The sequence below is a fragment of the Cebus imitator genome, unplaced genomic scaffold (assembly GCF_001604975.1).
Source record: "Cebus imitator isolate Cc_AM_T3 unplaced genomic scaffold, Cebus_imitator-1.0 Scaffold61, whole genome shotgun sequence".
Taxonomy (NCBI): Eukaryota; Metazoa; Chordata; class Mammalia; order Primates; family Cebidae; genus Cebus; species Cebus imitator.
This window is the reverse complement of record NW_016107376.1, coordinates 9,610,101-9,633,773: the sequence shown is the minus strand read 5'-3', so window position 1 is coordinate 9,633,773 and position 23,673 is coordinate 9,610,101. Positions and strand designations below refer to the sequence as shown.

General features: G+C 40.7%; 1 protein-coding gene across 2 annotated transcripts in view; it reads right to left on the bottom strand.

Annotated features, from left to right (window-relative positions):
• The window catches only part of FNDC3B (fibronectin type III domain containing 3B), a 374,192-nt gene that overhangs the window by 109,045 nt on the left and 241,474 nt on the right, over positions 1-23,673 (bottom strand). For both annotated transcript variants that reach the window (XM_017529886.2, XM_017529887.2), the window contains exon 7: positions 791-849. In XM_017529886.2, the coding sequence (XP_017385375.1) occupies positions 791-849 (59 nt within the window). The remainder of the gene's footprint in view (positions 1-790; positions 850-23,673) is intronic.

The window sequence follows — 23,673 nt, the reverse complement described above, 5'->3', positions numbered from 1 at the left end:
AAATCCCCAGTGGCAGCCTGCTCCCCACCAAAGCACAGACTCCCCGCCAGCAGCAACACCCCATTCCTCTACAAGTGCCCCATTATGCCTGTCCTTCAACACACCTCATGCTTATAGGTTGTCAAACTCAACTATGTACCCCGAGGCATGTTTGGACTCTTTTGTTTAAAAGCCTCAGTATTTGAAACACATGCAGAATCAAGGTTTTCCAATTCAGCTAGAAAATGCTCAAAAGAACTTTGGCTCTCTAATCTCAGATGAAAGGCTGAATCAACATTCTGAATTTTTCACTCGAATTTCAAAGCACCTGGCAAAATCAAAACCTCACCACTCTTACAATTCTTTTTTCTTTCCATTGCACCCAATGTTCTGAACTTATTTTTCACAATTAATATTTAAATATCTTTGGAAGTTTACTTGGAAAAATACCTGAAATTACCGAGGTTTTCAAAAATTATTATTACATTAATACAGGTTTAAAAAAAAAAAAAAACTACCAAAAGAAAACTTGTTCCGTAGACTGAAAAGAGAGAGAAAAAAAGAATCTTTGGAAAGAAAATCTAATTGCATTTAGAATACCTACATAAAGAAGACATTTCAGTGGATTATGACTAAACACAGAAGGCCACTGTTCTATGTCTCATGCTCCATTAATAACTGAACTGAACACTATTTCATAGTTGATAAATAATCTGCAAAGGGAAGGAGCCCTTTTGCTTACCTACTGTGTGGTGGGAAAAAAAGCACATTTGAAGTACTTTAAAAAGTGTCATTTATGCTTAAGACATACCTGTGGTTTCTCTATTCCCGAAAGAATGTCTTGCACCCTCTTTACTTCCAACTCATATTCTGTGTTGCAAAAAAAGAAAAAAGAAAAAAACAATATTATTAGAAGGCAGTAAGGCTGTCAAGTTCCTTCCCCAAGGCCTTTCAACTAGAGCTATCTATCATTAAATCAGTTGCCTGTTATCATGAATTTTTGGTATTACAAATGTTACTGGGAAAATCAGGAATGAGGATGTCTTTGGGGAATGGAGTTTCACTGTGGTTCGCCGACTTGCTCCTGTATAGTTTTAAGTGTTCACAATATTAACAAGATTATCACAGGGTTCCATTTTACATTGAATAATTTAACAGGCAATAGAGAATAAAGGGTCCTAAAGTGGAGGGAACAACGTAGCTGGAAATAGAGTAATAAGGTGAGGTTGAAGAGACAATGGTTAGTCCGTTCAGGGCTGTGAGCTCACATTTTTAAGTTGTATTTTTATTTGTTTATTTACTTCTTTACTTAAGTTCAAACGTTTAAGTTCGATGGGCAGCCACTGGAGTGTTTAAGAGAAGGGACTGATAGGGTCTTCTTTTGAGCTTGAAGAGATCTGCTTGTCTTCTGTGTGAACAATGGACATAAGGAAGGTAAAAAAGGAACAGAAAGGTCAGTCAGTGGGTTGCTACAATGGCCGTGGCAAAGGATAAATCAGAGCTGGCCTGGGCCTGAGCTGAGAGTAGAGATGGTGAGACAGGACTGGTTTTGGAGGTATGGGTGCTGAAGGACTAAATGTGATGGGTAAGGGTGAGGAACCGTGGCAGAAGGATAATTCCTGGTTTTTGGCTTGCTCAATTGGATGGATGATGGTGCCTTTTAAGAAGATGAGGGACATGGGCATGTTTTTGGGGTGGGGCAATAATTAGGTTTTAGAAAGGAAAGGAGAATGGTGCCTGGAGAAGAGAGTATGAGGTGAGAAGGATGGGCAGAAAAAAAGGTAAGTGATAGAACCCAAGAATCTGCAATTTGCTTGATTTTCACAGTGGGCTTGATGGACTCGAATTTTGAGTTTAGGGTAGATTCCATTTAACATAGTTTATGAGCTAAATGCTAGCGAGATATGATTACCAAGACGTATGTCCCTGCCCCCAAGATATTTCCAGTCTCCTGGAGGGGAGGTAGGGAGAATGAAACCAAACAGTTAATCTCAGTGCTTTGTGATGGATGCTACAATAAAGGTAACCCAAAAGAGGGCGTTCGAGAAGGTTTTCCAGGGACCAGCATTTAGCTGAGCCCTGGGTGCAATTAGCAGGCGCTTAGAGGGGAAGGGGGATGTGGACCTAGGGAGTGAGGGATGGGTTAATACGCCCAGCTCTGCACAGACCTGTTTGTCCTCATTGTTCAGGTCGAAAAGTCACCTTTCCAAAAAATCCCTCCTTAACTGACCTTAATGACAGCCTCATTTCTGTCACTCTTATAGCCTATTTTCTCATCAAGTATCAAAATCTGAAAAGAATTACCTGGCTTATTTATTCTCTTGCTTATTTCTGGTCTTCCCTACTAACACACACAAGATTGAGGAAGACAGAGACACCACAGGGTCTGGAGTGGGCAAATTTTTTTTCCTAAAGGATCAAATAGTTTGAACTTTGTGTGCCACATACAGGTCTCTCGCATATTCCTGGTTTTTGTTGTTGTTGTTTTCATAAAGCATTAAAACTTTAACAACGTCTTAGTTTGTGGGCCATACAAAAGCCGGCTACAGGGAGGCTACAGTTCAAGGACCTCTGCTGAGGACACCACCACCATTTACCGCAGCACCCAGCACAGGCCCTACTTCCGCAGAGTTCAGCAGATGCTTCGCTTCTCGACTAAGTAAACGAACGACGTCTATTTAAAATAACAAAAACGTCTAGCTGGCACGACTCCAATCTTTAGAAGAATTTGCTCCTTATTTTTTTCCTGTTGCGGTCTGTTTAGTAGGACACGCTACCTTTATTGCAGTGAGGAAAGCAATGGGCTTGGTAGCAGCATCATGATTTTGACAACTGCAGCCTTTTAAAAGAAAATCCACATTCAAAAAACCAAATGTCACAAGCTCATTTATAACTATGCATCATGTTAAGATATAAATTGTGCCCATAAATCAAAAGTGGACACGCCCTCACATTTTCCGGAAGCCCCTGCGAAGTCAACCGAAAATATTATATAATCTCAAAAGTTAACTGTTGGTTAAAAGAAAAAATTAAAACAAAAGCATAGTCACAATAAATGAACTGGTTCAGTTGTTAAAGATAAAATTTTCTCAATTTCTGGTTATTCTAGAATTGGAAGGAACCCATGGTTTCGAACACTCACATAGCTATGTTCAAACAACCAGCTGAAGGAGGTAACTGTTTCCTTCTGCTGTGAAGAATGCATTTACATTGTCTTAGAAAGGCAACAAGACAGACATAGACACTATGTTTGGAGTAATAAAAGTTTAGACTAGAACAGGAACGATCACCTACTCAACACAGAAAAAAGCGAAGAATTACAGAGATCTGTAAGTAAACACTCTCAGGACTATGCACTAGAAATATACTATAAAGAACAGGGAGTTAAAACAGGATGCTTTGTCCCACAAAACTGGAAAGCCCCCTTGCACCTTGCTTTCAAATAAAGATGACAGAAGAAATGGTTATGCTTTTAACAGAAAAAAAGAAAAAAACAGGGAAAGAGGCTAGATTAAAAGGAAAAAAAAAAAAAATCTGTCCAAAATCAAAAAGAATGTGTTTCAGGTAAGAGCCAGAAACACAAGTGAAAGGTCCTCCTGAGATAAAAACAACTTCCAAAGAGAGGTCAGGACTTTCCTTGTCTGTTTGCCTTTGATTACAGTAATAAAAACTAGCATCTCCCGAGCGCCTACATACATGCGGGTCTATGCATCATCACCTTGCTAATTTTTACGATATCCCCTGCAAGATGGACACACGCTGCTCCTCTTCACAGTGGTGGGTAGGAATTTATGTCTACTTAGCTCATCACGGTTCTCATCTCTGGTGCTCGGCACACTACCTGTAGGTGTCATTGTTGGCCGAGGAATGACGTTAAGGAACACATGAGGAAACTGAGGCTCAGAGAGTAGATGTGATTTCTCCAGGGCCAAAAGTCTAATATATGGTCCCAAAGCAAGTAGAACCTTTGACTGTTATCATGATGAATTACAGAGATCTGGGGATCACGAGGGAGGGGACACTGAGGAAGAAAACACAGGGTTGACACTGGCAGGGTGTTGGCCTCGAGGTGGATGGGAAAAGAGAAGGCAGCAAAAAAAGACCTACTCTGACCTATCGCAAGGTTTATGTTGGTTTTCTTGTTTGCTTTTAATTTAGAAAAGGTTGTCAAATGAATAGAGCACAGGCCACATATCTGCAGGGGACATACAGGAGAAAAGGAAGAATTTAAAAAGTGGGCCTTGAATGGAGACAGATAAAGGATTCTGAGATCAAAAATAAAAATGGCAGGGCATGGGGAGGGATGGTGGTGACAAAGCAGTCACCGCCCTGTCGTGTCTGGCCACGATCCGTCATCTTGGGGGAAACGTGGTACCAAAGCCAGATGGAATTCCGTCTTCTTTCAAGCTCCTAATTGTAAATATGGGAAAAAAGAGAGAAAACTGCACTTACAGCACATTTGTTTAATGCTTTTCCATTTGTGCTGCCACAGACCAAGAAGGAAAAGGTAAATAAAACCCGGGCACACCATTTGCAGCAAACAAGAGTAAAAATAAAATCTGTTTTAAAGTGACAGTTACTTACCACATGAAAAATAAACTCTTGTATGAAAGCTAACAGTCTGGTATGAAAATGTCAAAATTCACAACTCTACGACCTAAATCACTGAGTTAACTACACCCTTGGCCTCTCCCTCACTAAGCATGATTTAAGTAGTAGACTGACTTACTATTCTTTCCATAAGACAGCTTCAGAGCCCAGCTGTACAAAGAGTATATGTCAGAGTTTAGATGAAGCTATTGCTTGGTGGCTTGCTTCTTTTTTTCCTCCTGCTGTCTCTTTCAGATACACACCACCCAAATGATGAAGGAAAGAAGTGTAACTAATCCCCTCACAAAAATAAACAAACAAAAAAGAATTCTGCTGATCTGCCTTTAGGACATCTTCTTTTCTTTTTGTTTCTTCCCCTCTTAAGAATCTGGTGCCAGGCACAGTGGCCCAAGCCTGTAATCCCAGCTACTCAGGAGGCCGAGGCGGGTGGATCACAAGGTCAAGAGATCGAGACCATCCTGGTCAACATGGTGAAACCCCGTCTCTACTAAAAATACAAAAAATTAGCTGGGCATGGTGGTGCGTGCCTGTAGTCCCAGCTACTCAGGAGGTTGAGGCAGGAGAATCGCCTGAACCCAGGAGGTGGAGGTTGCGGTGAGCCGAGATCATGCCATTACACTCCAGCCTGGGTAACAAGAGTGAAACTCTGTCTCAAAAAAAAAAAAAAAAAAAAAAAATCTGGTACTTGGTATGTATCAGCAAGAGATTGCCCTAGAAGTACAGAAATGCAAGGTTCTGGTGCAAGGTCAGAGGACAAGTTTCTTCTTCATTCTCTGAGGTTATTTTCACCTTCTGGTTTGCAGTAAGTAAATGACCTCAGACACAAATCATGTCAGCAAACTTTATATTTGTGATTCCTCACACTGAGGCAGCCACAAGGTAAGTAAACAGACGGAAACTATTTTCTACCTGATTCAACCTTGCTGGTGACCATGGCTGGGGTGGCTGAACACAAAAACCATTTTCTGCGTTGCTGCCTTCTTAGTAGTTGAACAGCTTTTCCCTGCAGTGGACACGAGCTCATCAGTTAAAAAAATAGGCCAGGCGCGGTGGCTCACGCCTGTAATCCCAGCACTTCGGGAGGGTGAGGCAGGCGGATCACGAGGAGTTCGACACCAGCATGGTGAATATGGTGAAACCCGTCTCTACTAAAAAATACAAAAATTAGCCGAGTGTGATGGCGCGCGCCTATAGTCCCAGCTACTCTGGAGGCTGAGGCAGGAAAATCGCTGGAACCCAGGAGGCGGAGGTTGCAGTGAGCTGAGATCGCACCACTGCACTCCAGACTGAGTGACAAAGCGAGACTCTGTCTCAAAACAAACAAATAAATAAAATTTAATAGAACACTCCTGTCTAGTGTTTCACAAAGAGAAGGGGCATTTTGTTTGCAGATATAGGCCCATTTCATGGTAGGAAAGTTTTTGAAATGGAGTTAAGATGGGAGCCTCTAATTCAAACATGTCCACAATCCGCTGAGAACCAGCCTATCTGGAAATGCTAAAAAAGAAAAGCGGGGGCTCAGCTGAGAGATGCAAGTCTTCTTTTCTCTAAAAGCAAATCTCCTACACCATGGAAATACAGCATTTTTAAAAAAGGGAAGGAAAAAAAAAAAAAAAAAAAACAGAGCAAATAGAGTTTTTCTTAAAAAAAAAAAAAAAAGGAAAAAAAACCCACACACATAGAGGGAAGATGTGTCATGTGAAATTTAAACTTTCCATAAATAATGGTTTTCATGTTTGCTGCAAAAAGAAACCGAAGTTCAGACTGTTTGAATAACTGGTAAGACCTAAATTAATTAAAATATCCTCCTTTATAAACATAATTTGCTTCTAAGGTTTATTTCACATTTTTTCCTTCTTAGAAAAGAAACACAGCTACACGCTTAGCTACTAGCTATAGAATGTATTTATGGTTGTAACAGCTCTATCATTCCAATGGGATGACATCGACATTATTTCTCTCTAAACCGTCTGTCTAGTTCTCATCCACGAGACTCATTTGTAGATATGCCTGTCATAACATCATATGCTTTCTCAGATCTGCCAAGGAGCTGACATAGCTACTCTCTTTAACAAATCATGAATAATGAACTAGGGGCGTGGAAAATGTGTGGCTTCTGATCATGCTCATATTTGGGATAAGAAGCCTAAAGTCAACAGTAAACAATCAATATAAAAACAGAAAAGAAACAGAAATAAATAATTTTAGGGGAAAAAGAAAAATATGACTAATCAATAATAAGGACAAGCTAGATATCCAGTCAATGCCTACTAATGCCGATAAGCATGAATGGGGACAAAAGAAACAATATTAAGAATGTGTGTTCATGGCTAGACATGGTAGCTCTTGCCTATAATCCCAGCACTTTGGGAAGTCAAGGCGGGCAGACGGCTTGAGCCCAGGAGTTCGAGACCAGCCTAGGCAATATAGTAAGACCCCACCTCTACAAAAAATACAAAAATTAGCTGGGCATGGTGGTGCATGCCTGTAGTCCCAGCTAGTGAGGAGGCTGAGGTGGGAGGATTGCTACAACCCAAGGAGTTGAAGCCTGCAGTGAGCTTTGATGGCGCCATGGCACTCCAGGTTGGGCGACAGAGTGAGACCCTGTTTCAAAACAAAGAAAAACAACAATAACAACAAATATGTGTTGAGTTGCTTTTCTACTCAGAAAACAAAATTGGCGATCTTCATTTTTGAAATATGACTTATGCTGGAAAAAAACAGGAATCAGGAAGTGCATACAAAAGATTAATTATCTAAGACTATTTAGTGACTATGATCCACAGTTTGTGGTTTTAAATACAAATTTTAAAGATGTCTAAAGTCACAAGACAAAGAATAAACTTGCATGATATAAGGACAATGCATCTAATCTCAAAAAACAAATATTTCAGAAGTATCTTGAGACATCAATCATCCTGATGCTAAAAATACAAAGATAAACATCTTGCTAGCCATTTCGCTGGTGAAGTGGTTACTGTTTGAAATCCTGAAAGGTAGCCAAAGGAATACCAGGCTCTCAACACTGAAAAAGAAAGCAGCAGGCAGGTAAACATATGTTGTATGAAGTTGCTTTCCATTCCAGGAAAATATTTTCAAAAGCGGCCTAGGTTCCAAAAAGGTTCTGAAACCTTAAGAGAAAAGAGAGAAACACAAGTGAATTTCTTTTCCAAGCAGCGTGCCCAGCTGGAAAGGAGAGATGGCTTGAGAATGTAAATGGGACAACAGGGGCTAATTTCCTCTGAGCTTTTGTTGCTATTTCTGGAATTCACTGGACAGGATCATTTCTCTTCCCCCCGGGCCCAAGATTTGAGTCCAGCCCTACAGGAAACATTGACATTAACGCACTTACAGGTCCACGGCTCCTCTGGGCACATGCTGTGTAACACCTCGGGCAATAAGAGGGGCAACACTGAGTGCCAGGTCTAGGTCTTCAACGAAAAGAGCGAGAGGGGAAAGTACCAGATATCCTCTCTGATGCCTACATCAACTCAATGTTTGCTTCTCAACCACGTTTTTGGATGTCAGTTAAACTGGGTTCTACCTGAAATGCTAGTAAGATGTTATGCTCATTTTTGTCAGATTCCCTAAGAAGAATCTTTGTGTTCATTTCACGATGTAAAAATCGTATGTATGTATGGAACTGGACAAAAGCTACTCGTGGTTTTTTGTCTGTTTTTGAGACTGAGTCTCACTCTGTTGACCAGGCTGGAGTGCAGTGGCACGATCTCTGCTGGCTGCAACCTCCACCTCTTGTGTTCAAGCGATTCTCCTGCCTCAGCCTCCCCTCGAGCATCTGGGATTATAGGCGCATGCCACCAGGACTGGCTAAGTTTTGTATTTTTAGTAGAGACGGGGTTTCACCATGTTAACCAGGCTGGTCTCAAACTCCTGACCTCAAGTGATCCATCCACCTCAGCCTCCCAAAGTGCTGGGATTACTGGCGTGAGCCACCACGCCCGGCCAAAAGCTGATAGTGTTTTTAAGAACATCAAATTATACAGGGATGCAAACCCCACAAAAAGAGATTAAGTATTAGGTAGATATGTTTCTTGACAAGATTAACTCGAGCACCAGTCACTTCCTCTTCTTCTCTCTGCAGGTTTGAACTGCTCATTGCTAGCTGAGCCCTAACCTCTGCCAGATATAGTTTCTGAGAATGCTCCAGACCATGATTATCCAGCAGAGCTGGTACCGTCCCTGGGTGTGGAACAGGAGAGCAGTCACTTAAACACAGGATAGAACGACTTACGAAGGTAATTAAAGTTCATGCACTACTTTTTGCGTGAGAGTCTATAAACGTTTCCACAAAACGCTTTTTCATTAAGACTTGGCATGCCACATGAAATTTTTTTCAAGTTGCTTATTCAATACTTTTTGCAAGACTGTGCCAACTGACAGGCGGGATCCAGGGTACCATTTCTAATATGTTGCATCTGAAAGATAATTTTAATATGCATACCACCTATCCAGCAAGTTTTGGACAGTGTTTACATCCACATTTTCTTAATTATGTCTCAGATGACTGAAGTGCCTGGGAATAAGGCTAGATACTCAGCCTACGGCCAAGGAGCCAAGTGATGCTCATCAGTTGATATAGGTATCAAATCCAGAGGGCTCAGGGGTTTCAGGATATGAAACAGTCATTACCATCCATGATACAACCTCTCCCCACCGCAAGAAATTAGCAAGGGTTTACATATGTGGGTACACACTAAAATGCCTATAGCCACTAGGCAGGTATTATCAAGAGAAGGTGGGTATAACAAACAAAAGGGAAAGGTAAGAACTGTGGAAAAAGACAAAAACCTCCTAAGCAAGAAATAAAATGGCCTTGTTGCCGATGGAAAAAAAAAGAAAAAAGCCTTCGTCCTATCTGAGGGGGGCAGCCTCTATGCCGCCAATCAGTTATTCTTGGGGTATCATGGGTCTGAGGCAGACATTCCCAGTTTTCTAGAGAATCTAGAAATGCCAAATTTTATGTGAAACTGCCCCATGTATAAAAAATACATATTTTAAAATGTTTTTAGTCTACAGAAAAGCTGGAGGGGTACTATGAACACTGATAAGGACTAAATGCTGTGTCCTCCCAAAGCTCGTGTACCTTAAAACCCCACTCACTAAAGTGATGGCATTAGAAGGTAATTAGGAAGGGATGAGGTCATGAAGATGAAGCCCTCATAAATGAGACTGATGTCCTTATAAGGGTACTGAGAGCGCACTTTCTCCTCTCAGCTACACAAGGACACAGCATAAAGGTGCCATCTACAAAACAGGAAGACAGACCTCACCAGACACCAAATATGCTGGCACCCTGATCTTGGACTTCCCAGCCTTCAGAACTGTAAGAAACAAGTGTTTGTTGTTTAAGCCACCCAATTTATGGTATCATTACAGCAACCTGAGCTAAGGAAAAAACACCTAGATCGGTCAACTTATTAACATTTTGCTGTATTTGCGTGCTCACATTTGATCTCTATTTATATATATCCACATACACATTTTTTCACAACCATTTGAAAGAAAGTTGATCTCATGACACTTTACCCCTAAAACTTCAGCACATCTTTCCGGAGGACAAGGAGCTTCTCAAACACATCACTACAATCAGATTTAACATTAATTGAATAATTTCAAATTAAAATCCATGCTTAAATTTTCTCAGTTGTTCCCAAAGTCTGTAATTTTGTTTCTCCTAATTCAGGATCCACTCGAGGACCACGTACGCATTAGTTGTCAGGTGTTTACTAGTCTCTTAATCTAAAGCAGAAATCCCTTAAACTTTTTGTCTTCATAAAGCTGATGTTTGTGGAGTGGCCAGGCCAGTTTTCTTATAGAATATATCACTGCCTCTACTATAATGCTATTCCCTCATACTTAGACACAGGCTAAGAATTTTTGGCAAGAATTCCTTACAGATATACCTCCCATCCTATGACATAAGAACATGCACAGTGCTATTTGAACGACTTGGTGTTGCTCATTTTGGTCACTTGCTTAAGGTATTGTGTAAGACCTTTCTCCGTGGTCAAAGCACGTTCTCCCCTTTCACCTGATGATTACAGTGAACACTGATGATCTCTGCCACGTATCATACATTGGTCGTTGCCAGGTTGTGATTTTTCTAGTTCTGTTCATTCCCTCTGTGTTTATTAGTTCTTTCTCCCACTTTTCAAAGTATCTTGAACTCGGATTCTTTTTTTATTCAATGTGTTAAAATCTGTTCCATTCCACCACCATCATTATTTTTTTGGACACTACATTTGCCCTAAATGTGGCCAGTAGGAGGCTCTTCAAGCTGTTTTCTGGGCCCCTGTGTTACTTCCTTGTGACTTCTCTTTTGGAACATCTGTTAGGTATTCTAATTTAAGATTCGATGGCCAAAGAGTCACAAAACACAAAGTTTTGTTACTAGGCTGCAAGGGAGAGAAGACAGTGGCATCAAGTAGAAATTTTCCAAACATTCTGGATTTGTTAAAAGCTACTCTTACCCAAGGACTTTATTTACATTTAACTAGACAAAGAAAACCATCTGAACATTTCTAGTTTCTGTATCTTCTAGGAAGTAGAAACAAAGCAAACTCATAACTCAAAAGCTATCTTAAATGACCTCTTAAAATAAGTCAAACTTGACCAGGTGCGGTGGCTCATGCCTATAATCCCAGCACTTTGGGAGGCCGAGGTGGGTGGATCACAAGATCAAGAGATCGAGATTATCCTGGTCAACATGGTGAAAACCCATCTCTACTAAAAATACAAAAAAAGAAAAAAGAAAAAACATTATATCAAACTTGAAATCTAGAAAGTCAAATATAAACCGTAGTAAACTAAGCAGAAAAACAGAACAGACTTGCCTCTTTTTGGATTGTATAATTTCTGCTCTCAATTTAATCTGGTCGTATTTTATTTCTTGCTCTTCCTAATCAACACTTCCCTTTTAAAAAACAGATAATCAAAAGTGACAGCACCATCTGCCCCAGTCCAGAAAAGAAAAATGCACTGTCTTCTGAATGCACTGAACTGAGAAATGAACTAAAGTGAAAAGTTAAGATTGGGCCAGCAGGCAAGTAATGTCTATATGGAAAATGTTCTCTAGAATTGGAAGAACTCTGAGGAGCAGAAGCACTCTGGTATTAACAGTTTTTTCCATTTTATTCTCTAAAACATATTACGATAGAGCACATACCCACAAATCCAGGGTCAATGTAAAAGAAGTCGAATTGTTTTCGAGCCCACCAACTGCATGCCAAAGTTATGCGTTACTGCCATCTCATTCTAAGTCTTTAATGACATATATTATTTGGAACTTAAATTATTCAGTTTCTGTATAAAATAAAGGATTCTCTTAAGCCCTTCAGGTGGATTTCTGTTGTCCAAATGAGCTGCCCTTGTTCAAAACCTGACATTCACAGGCCTTAATAAAGTTTTTGCATGTATTACTTCCCCTCTCTCAGAATGAAACTAGTGTTCTATTTAAAGATTCCATTTAAAAAGTCCAAGAACTGAAATCCTAGATTTACACCCCAAATCAGCTCTGTAATGGCACCACTTAGCAGCCATATTTCAGTCTACAGGCGATAAACCATATTCATCTGATCTCCACTGCCTAACAGCTGAGGGCTATAAACCCTAGACAACAGTGAGCTTACTGAGCCCCAGGACCACTGTGAGCAAAAGTGGCCATTCAGGTCATGGACCAAACTGGGTGAGAAGTAAAAACGCACAAGAGGAAAATATAATAGATAAGACGGCACAAAAGAAAAAAAATGGATGACCAAAAAAATCTGGATTGGCCCCCAGCACCTCAGAATGGACTCTATTTGGACACAGGCCCTTTAAAGAGGTAATTAAGTTAAAAACAGCTCCATTAGGGTGGGTCCTAATTCAATAGGACAGGTGTCCTTAGAAGAGGAGGAAATTCAGACACATACAGAGGGAAGAGGATGTGAAGACAGAGGGAGAAGATGGCCACCTACAAGTCAGAGAGAGAGGCCCAGAAAAGATCCTTCCATTGTGGCCCTGCAGAACTAACCTTGCCAACACTGAGTCTCGGACTTCTGGCATTCAGAACTGTGAGAAGATAAATTTGTGCTGTATAAGCTACGCAGTCCGCGATATTCTGTCATGTCAGTCACCACATACTAATACACATATCAAACATATGCAAATACATATTAGATGTTATTATTATGATGAGATGGAGTGTTGCTCTATTGCCCAGGCTGGAGTGCAGTGCACGATCTGGGCTCACTGCAACCTCTGCCTCCCAGATTCGAGCAATTCTCCTGCCTCAGCCTCCCAAGCAGCTGGGACTACAGGTGCACACCAGCACGTCCAGCTGATTTTTTATTTTCAGTAGAGATGGGGTTTCACGATATTGGCCAGGCTGCTCCCGAACTCCTGACCTTGTGATCCACCTGCCTCAGCTTCCCAAAATGCTGGGACTACGGGCATTGCGAGCCTGTGAGCCGCCACGACAGCCCATGTTAGATATTATTATATCCATTTACTAGATATAGATTCAGCAAATCAGATTTTAGGAATCTGGTCAAGATTGCACAGCAAAATCTAAAAGAACCCAGTATCAATCCTCAGGTCCCCTAATTTCTGGTCCAAGTCTGTTTCTCCTCGGAGGCCATCCAAAGCCTCTTCTCCTGTCATCTCCCATGTCCAAAGGTAACAAGGGTAAGGCAAGGAGATCAACTTAAGATAAACAAATCTATCTGCTGGACGAAACTGCTAGACTACTTGGTTCAGGACAAAATAATTACTCGAAGTTAAAACATGTTTATACTACTGCTTCTGTAAGAGGCCACATCCAATTACAGAAGGTCAGTTTGGAAATCCAAAGAGAAGCTACCGAAAGTCATTTCAAAAGCTGGTCAAGAAAGGACAGATCCTATAATAATTCTCCAGATTACTTCATGCCAAAGCATCGGTAATATCTCCTCTTCTCCCCCATGGAGAGAAATGTCGCGCTCAGGATGTTCTGAGGTTAGAACACTGAGTATCATGCAGTAAAATGTGCTTCAAAAAAACACATGTAATAGTATTTTTTGCAGCTGACTGTGGCTTTAGAGAAAAAGCACACGCTGGTTCCAAGTAACAGAGAGTATCTCAGACCATAAACTACAGCTGTTTGTGGTGCTGCACCCCCTGAAATATCTGCGTGTTGTTTTCTTCCCAAACAGCTAGCACAGAATGTGTCCAGGCTGTTCAACTTATTTATGGCTCCAGCTGTTTTTCTGTATTTGTAGAAACTCCACCTTTGCTGCCATTTCTCTAAAGTCTTTCAGTAAGGATAAGGAGCAGCTAAACTATAGTGGACACTAATTTTGTTCTTAAACCAAGTAACAGCCATTAACGTAAAGTTTAAGTCAATGTCTTTGTAGAATAAAGTTCCTAATTTGACCTTCTTCGCAGCCGCAGGGCTAAAGTCTCACACGTTTCTTTGTAGAGAAAGCCCTGATCTATCAGCCCAGAAAATGTGGTCTAGGCGTTATGTTTCTGAGCAGGCAAACAGTTGCTCTGTGCATGTATAAGGCCCCTATATTATTATAAGGCAGAACGAACAGAGAAGTAGCCACAGGTGCAGGGAATACAGAGAGGGAGTGGGGAGCCTGTGATTAGGTGGCAGAGCCATTGAAGAAGGTGGCTCTAGGGGACTTGATTCTGTGACACAGGAATTTCTAGTAGAAACGAACGCAGAAGAAGCTGAAGAAACTGATGGAGTCAAGTATTTCTTTAAGAAGCAAGTAGTTATATTGTCTAGTTGCAATTACTGTGAACCGGTCTTCGTGGTTCAAATTGAAAACATATTTCTACATTTTGAACAAAATGTAAAACCATTTCCTACCTATTGTGCTTTAATAAGTCCATTATCAAATAATTGGTTACTAAAATGAAATTCTGAGTATGAAATTGTATGACCAAATTTTAAATGATGCCATCTACTAAATGAGGAACCTATTAAGGCTCATCATCTCCTACAATTAAACGATCGTATTTGCCCAGGGTTATAGCCCAAGAAGATAAAATGAAATAAACTAGAGAAAAAGCAAAGAAGTTTTGTGCAGATTTGAGTTTACAGCTACCTAAGATTGTGAAATTATAAGCATTCCATCTGCTCACCAGCTGTGGTCCCTAATCCTGTTTAATAATTTCAGCTTGCACAAGTCCATGAGAATCAAGACGTCTTCCAAATTTCATTGTACATTAGTTGCCAGGATTGATTTTTAGACACTGGCTTCCAATGAAAGCAGCCTAAAGTTGATTTCCCTAGCAGGTGTTAATTGTCAGAGCAGTGAAAGGAAATGAGAAAAGAAACTAAGAATGGAAAGAAAGAAATTAAGGAAGTTCTAAGATCATATCGGGTTTTTAGGGTTCTATGCTCTTCAGCAAAACCCAAAGGCTCAAATACTGAATAGTCTCCTGATACGTGAATCTAAAAATTCCCTAAAAACATGTAAAAAAGCAACATATTAAATAAAAGATCGTTTCCAGTTGGGGTCTGAAACAAGGTTTATCTCCGGTAGCAGCCTGTCCTTTTCCCCCACTGCAGCCCATCAGCTCTCAGATATTTCTGGTCACTGACCAGAGATGGGGTTTCAGAGCTGTGACTGTCCCACGCTGCCACAAAGGTTAGTTACTTTTTCCCTAAGGTATTTAATCTGAGGGTAGTTTCTGGCTTGGTTTCTAGTCCTTGTAGCCTAACGTAGGAGTAGAAAAGGTGTTTGAGCACCCTAAAGCATTCTGAATAAAATAAATTTTAAAAGGTGCTGAGTAATATAAAAGTTATTATACCATTTTTTAAAGATGCTTTTATAAAAGTCCTAAGATTATCAGAACTGAAGAGAGCTGGTATCTTAAAAAAAAAAAAAAAAAAAATCCCCAAACTATGTAGGAAATCAATAGTTTAAAACAGAAGGTTGAAAGAGTTTCCATATTAAAACCTTGTTTTAATACTCCAAAATGTTTGTTGCTATGCAGTCAAGAGTATCTGAGTGAAATTTTAATTTCTATGAATTACATGAAATGTAATGAAATTTGGATAGGTGAAAACACAAAGTCCAGGTTCTACCTAAGGGGAAAAGGTAATGATAGTGGAAATTCAATACTAGGCTGCCAAAATAACTCTGCAAACACCTAAAGAGGCTCATTCTTACTAACCAAAAACGGAAAGAGCAGTGATGACAGTTTATTGCATTTATCTGGCTGGAAGGAAATGCAAGACTACATTTATAAGAAAGGCCTTCATTTGTGGGGCTGAAATAGGCTTAGCATAGAATTCTTACCCAGCGTTTCAGTTCCTCAAAAAAAGTGTTTCACACCGACCGTGCTCCACACCGTGCAATACTGACATTCAGGCATGCATAATAAACTATCTGGTAACTCTCGCCAACTGCAATGGAATTCTGTGTTTTAACCCAAGTCGTATAAAATGAATTTTTTAAAAATGAAAAGCAAATTTAACAATTCATAGTATCTATAAAAGATGTCTGGGAGTCCCGTAGTGAGCTCTGCATGTTATCTTATCCAACTCCAATCTGTTTCAATACAGTCAAGGGTGAACTCTGGTAGGAGAATACAGACAACACACACAAATAGAACAGAGTCAGCTAATGGTGGGTGTCATGAAGAAGACGTAAAGCAGGGTGATGTGATGACGTAGTCCAAGATCTCTCTGACCCTGAAGCACCTGGGCTATGCCAGAAAGGATAAGGAGGAGTCTACTCTACAAAATACAAAAGAACTTTCCAAGAGAGAGAACAGAGAGGGTGAAGGCATTCGGCAGGAAGGGCCCCACACATTAGAGAACTGGAGAAAGTAAGCCGTGTGCTAAGGGCCTGGAGAACGGGAGCAGGGCTGGAAAACGGTTAGGTTGCTGCATCGGGCAGCAGCAATGGTAGAGTTTGCACTGTATGTTAAGTTTGAAAGAAAAACATGGGTTTTTTTGGTTTTTTGTTTGTTTTTTTTGGAGACAGCGTCTCACTCTATTGCCCAGGCTGGAGTGCAGTGGCATGATCTCGGCTCACGGCAACCTCTGCCTCCTGGGTTCAAGCAATTCTCCTGCCTCAGCCTCCCAGGTAGCTGGGACTACAGGCAGTGCCACCACGCCCGGCTAATTTTTTGTATTTTAGTAGAGATGGGGTTTTATTCACTGTGTTGCCCAGACTGGTCTCAAACTCCTGAACTCAGGCAATCTATCCGCCTCAGCCTCCCAAAGTGCTGGGATTACAGGCATGAGCCACCGCGCCTGGCCAACATGGGCGTTTGAATAAGAACCTCGCCCAGCTGTTGTGCAGAGAACGAATTGTAAGGGAACCACAGCTAAAGCAGTGAGACCAGCAAAGAGAGTAACACTCAATTTTACACATAAACGCTATGAAAGTGCACATGTGCACACACGAGCACTATTACAAAACAGGCACTGCAGTAACACTGGAAATTTAGGGAAAGAGTCAAATTTAATGAAATATGTTTTGGATATACAGAAATGTGTTACTTGTCTCACAAGAGTCAATGTCACTTTCCAGACCTAACTTTTTGTATACAGGATTAATGTCTAGGAAGAGTTGCCATTCAAGTGACCAAGAATATATATTTGATGAAACATCCTATAAAAAAGCACAGATTTGTAGTACAGTTGGCTCTACAATTTGGGTCCCGTAGCTCATACGTGTAACCCGAGTACACTGGGAGCCCAAGGCAAGGAGGACCACTGAGGCCAGGAGTTCAAAACCAGCCTGGGCAACATAGCAGGACTGTCTCTCCAAAAAAAAGAAAAAAAAAATTTTTTTTAATTAGCCAGACATGGTGGCACATGCCTATGGTCCTAGCTACTCGGGAGGCTGAGATCAGATACTGCTTGAGACTCAGCACTGAGGCTGCAGTGAGCTATGATCACACCACCGTATCCCAGCCTGGGTGACAATGAGAGACCTTAGGAAAGGAAAGAAAAAGGAAAATGAAAGGAAAGAAAAAAAAAAACGAAGAATCCATAGTAGGAAGAAAGCTGTGAATCACAACATGCCCATTTCTTTGAAGTTATCCTTGTTTTTCATCCTGCTGACCAGGAACATACTATAGTGAAGACTGTAACAATCTAGACAGCAAGTAATACCAAAAGCAGTAAGTCAGATTCTCTCCACTTAAGATTTCAACATATTTCCACGAATGTTATGGCTCAAAAAAAAAAAAAGCGCCAAATACTATTAAATGGAAAATGTATTTCAGACTCCAGAACTATTCTCAAATAGTAAAATAATTTAACAGGCACACTTAAATAGTTTTTCCCAAAGTCTTTTATTTTTCTCATTTAAATTGATTCCAAAAGGAACTGGCAGGGCATGGTATATGCCACAAGTGACTGATATTTTTATGGAAAAAACACGTAAGTAGCTAAAACCAAAGGCTCATGAGCATGGGTAGAGCTAAATGGCTTGAATTAGACAGATCTAATTTTTAAATGCATGGAAATATTGGAAAAACTATTCCAGAGACGTAACATGATGTGATCTCCCATCAGCTTCCCCCTCCTTTATCATGGTCCTAGCGATCCCACAAAAGTTGATTATACAACTCAACTACCTTAACTTGAACCTGGCTACAGGGAGAGCTGGGATCTGTATGACTTGTACTTTTTCTCCCTCGTTTCTCTATCCCATGTACAGAGTGCCATGGTATTTGTATCTGCCGTTCTCTGTCACATATTGTCTTGGCTGATACACGATCCAGCTGAGTTCTCATGTCTGGCGAAAATGTGTTTTTTTCCCCCCCATTCTTGGTATTCTTTCTTCGTGCCCTATTTATACAATCAGGGCTTTGTAGTTCAACTTCATTATTCTCATCAACTTTTGTTTTAGAACTCTTTATAATTCTATAATTACTGACCAGGTACTTTTTGAAACCCACCGCAAATACAGAGTTGTAACTAATTTGTTCATTCAATTGATGAGGCACTGATGTTTAAACTTACAATTAGATACGCCTGACTTTGATATATACATTATTTCTCAACAAGTATGACAGAATTAAAACATTTTGGAGGAGGGAAAAATCTTAACAGACTTGAAATACTACCTCATATGTAGTTAATACCTTCTATGTCTTTTCAACTTAGGCAAAACATCCATTGAAGGGTAAAAAAAGAAATCTAAGACACAAGTTTATTACAACGGGCAATAATTATTTAAAAAACAAGAAGCCAGATAACAGGGCTTTAGCATTTATCACCCATTTGGCATATAATACCTCAGGGTCCACAGAACTCATCTTCAAAATTAAATCAATTATTAGACTCCAACTACATGACAGCCATCAGAGAAAAGACACATGTAATCAATCTTTTGTAATATTAGCTACACAGTCTAATATCCAACAAGTACCAGCTTCATGGAATTTTCTTGAGGGTTATTTAATATTTAAGGGACATAAGATTCATTAAAGATTATTTTTTTTATTTTTTTATTTTTTATTTTTTATTTTTTTTGAGACGGAGTTTCGCTGTTGTTGCCCAGACTGGAGTGCAATGGCACGATCTCGGCTCACCGCAACCTCCGCCTCCTGGGTTCAAGCAATTCTCCTGCCTCAGCCTCCCAAGTAGCTGGGATTACAGGCACGCACCATCATGCCCAGCTAATTTTTTGTATTTTTTTAGTAGAGACGAGGTTTCACCTTGTTGACCAGGATGGTCTCGATCTCTTGACCTCGTGATCTACCCGCCTCGGCCTCCCAAAGTGCTTAGATTATAGGCGTGAGCCACCGCGCCCGGCCTAAAGATTATTTTTAAACCTTTATAAATCTTACCTCATGCTCAGTGAAAACAATCTTATTTACTTTTTGAAGAGACTATATGTTCCAAATCAAATAGGTTCATTTCACTTTTTCTTGGGAAATGCCATGAGCTCTGGTCATCACTTAAAAGGAATTATACAGATTCTGATATTTAACTATGCATATGCTCTGAAAATACACGGCTGCCATTTTACATGTGGATACACATCCACATCCACAGAACAACTCACTTCTACTTCCAGCACAGCTGTTACAGCATTCAGCTTTACGACCTGCTTAAACTAGCTTCATTTATCATGCACAGGCTGGGCATGGTGGCTCACACCTGTAATGTCAGCACTTCGGGAAGCTGAGGCAGGAGGATCCTTTGCGCTTAGGAGTTCAAGACCAGCCTCGGGAACATGGCAAAACCCTGTCTCTACAAAAAATACAAAAATTAGCCAGGCATGGTGGCACATGCCCCTATGTACCAGCTACTCTGGAGGCTCAGGTGGGAGGACTGCTTGAGCCAGGGAGGTCGAGGCTACAGAGAGCCAAGATCATACCACTGCACTCCAGCCTGGGTGACAGAGTGAGACTCTACTTAAAAAAATAAAAATAAAAAAGTGTGTGCATAGATTTCCCTACATAAACTGCTTCTCTAAAGAGACGAGGTAGCTCTGTAAATGACTCTTGGCCTGTGTTAGTAGAGACAGATACTCGGTGCTGCTATTGCACATTTGGATTAAATTAACTGCAGCTCACTGAAAAGCAAATATTGAGGAAGGTGAGGGTGTATCAATCAGACCTTAACCAGGATGCGAGGAAATGAGATGGCTCGGGCAGGTTTCTAGAACGGGGATGCTAGAAGCAGCCTGTGGCGGGCTGAAAAAATGACCCACTGAAAGGAGAGCCACATCCCAATTCCTGGAACTTGTGAATGTTGTCTTGCGCGGAAAAGTCTTTGGAGATGTGATTAGGTTAAGGGTTTGGAGATGGCAGATTATTCTGAGTTATCCAGGTGCTTGCTAAATGAGATCACATGTACTCTTACAGGCAGAGGAAGACTTAACGGAAGCAGAGGAAGACTTAACGGAAACAGAGGAGAAGAAAAGAGCAGAGAGATTTGAAGATGCTGGTATTGAAGCTGAAGTGATGTGGCTACAAGCAAAACAGTGCTGGCATCCACCTGAGGCTGGGAGAGATGAGGAACAGATTTCTTCCTAGAGCCTCTAGAGGGAGCTCAGCCCTGCCAATACCTTGATTTCACCCAGGCAATAATGAATACGGACTTCTGAGCTCTAACACTGTATTCTCTACATTCTCTCCAGAACTGTGACAAAATACATTTCTGTTGGGTTAAATCACTGGCTTTGCCAGGCATGGTGGTGTATGCCTGTAGTCCAAACTACTCAGGAGGCTGAGGTGGCAGAATGTGGTGAACCCAGGGCTTAGACGTCAGCCTGGGCAACAGAGAGGGACTCATCTCTACAGAAGAAAAAAAAAAAAGCACCAGCTTTGTGTGTGGCGATTTGTTAGTCACAGGAAACTAACATAGAGCCCATTAGAAGCATGCCTCCACCGTGCTAACCTGCTCTGTGGATGGCAGTCATCACAATATGAAAAGAAAAACAACAGTGAAGAGAAATTGAGCTCATTCCAAATTAAAGGAACTGAGCTCAAGTGATAGGACAGTGCTAGAGTTTATTACAAACTTATTTATTTTTTTTGAGACAGAGTTTCACTCTTGTTACCCAGGCTGGAGTGCAATGGCGCGATCTCGGCTCACCGCAACCTCCGCCTCCCGGGTTCAGGCAATTCTCCTGCCTCAGCCTCCTGAGTCGCTGGGATTACAGGTATGCACTGCCATGCCCAGCTAATTTTTTGTATTTTTAGTAGAGACGGGGTTTCACCATGTTGACCAGGATGGTCTCGATCTCTTGACCTCGTGATCCACCCGCCTCGGCCTCCCAAAGTGCTGGGATTACAGGCGTGAGCCACCGCGCCCAGCCTACAAACTTATTTTTTATTTTTGCTGTTGTTTTGAGACAAGGTTTCGCTCTTCCCGCCCAGGTTGGAGAGCAATGGTGCAATCTCGGCTCACTGAAACCTCTGCCTCCCAGGCTCAAGCAGTTCTCCTGCCTCAGCGTCCCAAGTAGCTGGAACTACAGGTGCCCGCCACCACACCCAGCTAATTTTTGTATATTTAGTAGAGATGAGGTTTCACCATGTTGACCAGGCTGGTCTTGAACTCCTGACCTCAGGTGATCTGCCTGACTCGGCTTCCCAAAGTACTGGGATTACAGGCGTGAGCCACCGCACCTGGCCTACAAACTTATTTTTAATCCATTCTCCCAATACAGAACTGAGACTTGTTGCTGAATTTGTAGGGTCTGATGACAGACTAGGTGGCCACATGGTATTACCTCAAATTTAGCAGAGGGGTAAAAAAGATTGAGAATACTGACATTTATTCCCACTCAGGTGCAGTTACCAAGTCAAAAAATTAATTGCTGTCTTTTTCTTTCGACTTATTATTCTTCCCATCTTGTGCGTTAAAATCATTCAAAAATGCTGAGGGAACATCTGCTCACAACAGGATAGCAGGAAAACAGACAATATGCTTTCCAATAAGCCTGATGGCAGAATGTTCTTTCGGTAGCAGGCACTATGAACAGTGTCCATAAATCTAGGCCTGAAAATATTCCCTGAAGACTTCTGAAATTGAATAAAACTGCAAAATTATACACAAAAGTTGCCACAAAACATCCAGTTCTCAAATGCTTCACATTTTTCACTTGAATAAAAGTCATTTTCTAGGAACAAAACTACTACCTAAATAAAGTATAATAACATAATTGTCACCTATAATTACCAATTGTCTGGGGATGGCTTCTTTTCAATGTTAACGTCTCAGTCACCAGCATTAATCAATAGGACTCTAGCCACCATTTCAAGTAAACATCCTGGGCACTGTGATCTTATTTCATTTTATTCCTTCATATTTTTATAAAATCCAGTATCCCCCACCTTAAACAGATTATTGATCTACTGCTACCCCCAAAAGATCACTTTTAATATCTATTTGCAAAAAAACATCCTAGCAGTGGGCAAATTGCCTGTGTTCGTTGGTGTTCACTGTTTTCTCTCCCTAAACCTTTTAGTCTTTTTTGCCACTGAAAGTAAAAACAAAAAACAAAACAAACTCTAGCATAGCAACCGCTGAGAAACAGAGCAGAGATGTGTACTTTGTATGGATACCTATTAATTAGCAGTCATATTGCTGTGTGGAATATGAAGTTGAACCACATACAATTTCTAATATTCAGCTATTTTTGATCCATAGAACCAGCAATCTTCCATCTATAGAAAACGTAATCTACCCAATATTACAAATGAACCCTAGTGATAATTTCTGAGAATCATTTTAAGTTTCAGGTTTTCCACACAAACGGAGTCTTTATCAGATCTACCGACAAGCAGCACTTGGATCTATTCTCCCTTATCCTCTGATCAAGGGTTATTGATCGCCTACTGAGATTTTTAAGGATAAAAATGGACAAAAGGGTGAGCAGGAAGGAAACGGAAATAAGATGGCAAGGACAACATAGCAACTGGACCACGCACCCTTATTAAAGAAGGGCAGTTAGCTCATCTGAAGTGCTTCCTTTTCCTCTGACACACTCAATGAGCTCGTAACACAGTCTTAACAGCAATTATTGAAATGTTCTTCTTCAAAAGTAAATAGGTTGACAGCTATGACAATAATCTAGCATTAAGAACATTCTTCTCATTCATCTTTATCATTTTCTATTTCCTTACCCAGTTCGAAATGCAAGATAAAATAAAAATACCTCAGCAATAAATGAGTGAATAAAAAGTGCTGAATTTTAAAAGTCCATATTAGTGATGATAAATATGGCAACTTTTAGAAGCGAGATATACAGAACAGGAGAGAGGGTTACAGAATTTATAGAATCTAAAAATGCAAACAATAAAAATATAAAGTAGAAGAAAAAGAGATGAATGAGAATCCTAATTTCTGGGTACAAACACCCCAGATTACTCAGTTCAGAAAACGAAGTTCTGAAATCTTAACTCTAAAGGCTAAGATGTAGACGATTACTGTATTTCTCATTCCAATTATGGGTAGCAGGGCCATAAAACCTGATGGCCCTGACATTATTTAAAAGAAATAATGCAGGACTGGGGGTGGGGGCTCACACCTGTAATCTCAGCCCTGGGGGAGGCTGACTGGGAGAATCACTTGAACCCAAGGAGTTCGAGACCAGCCTGGGCAACAAAGTG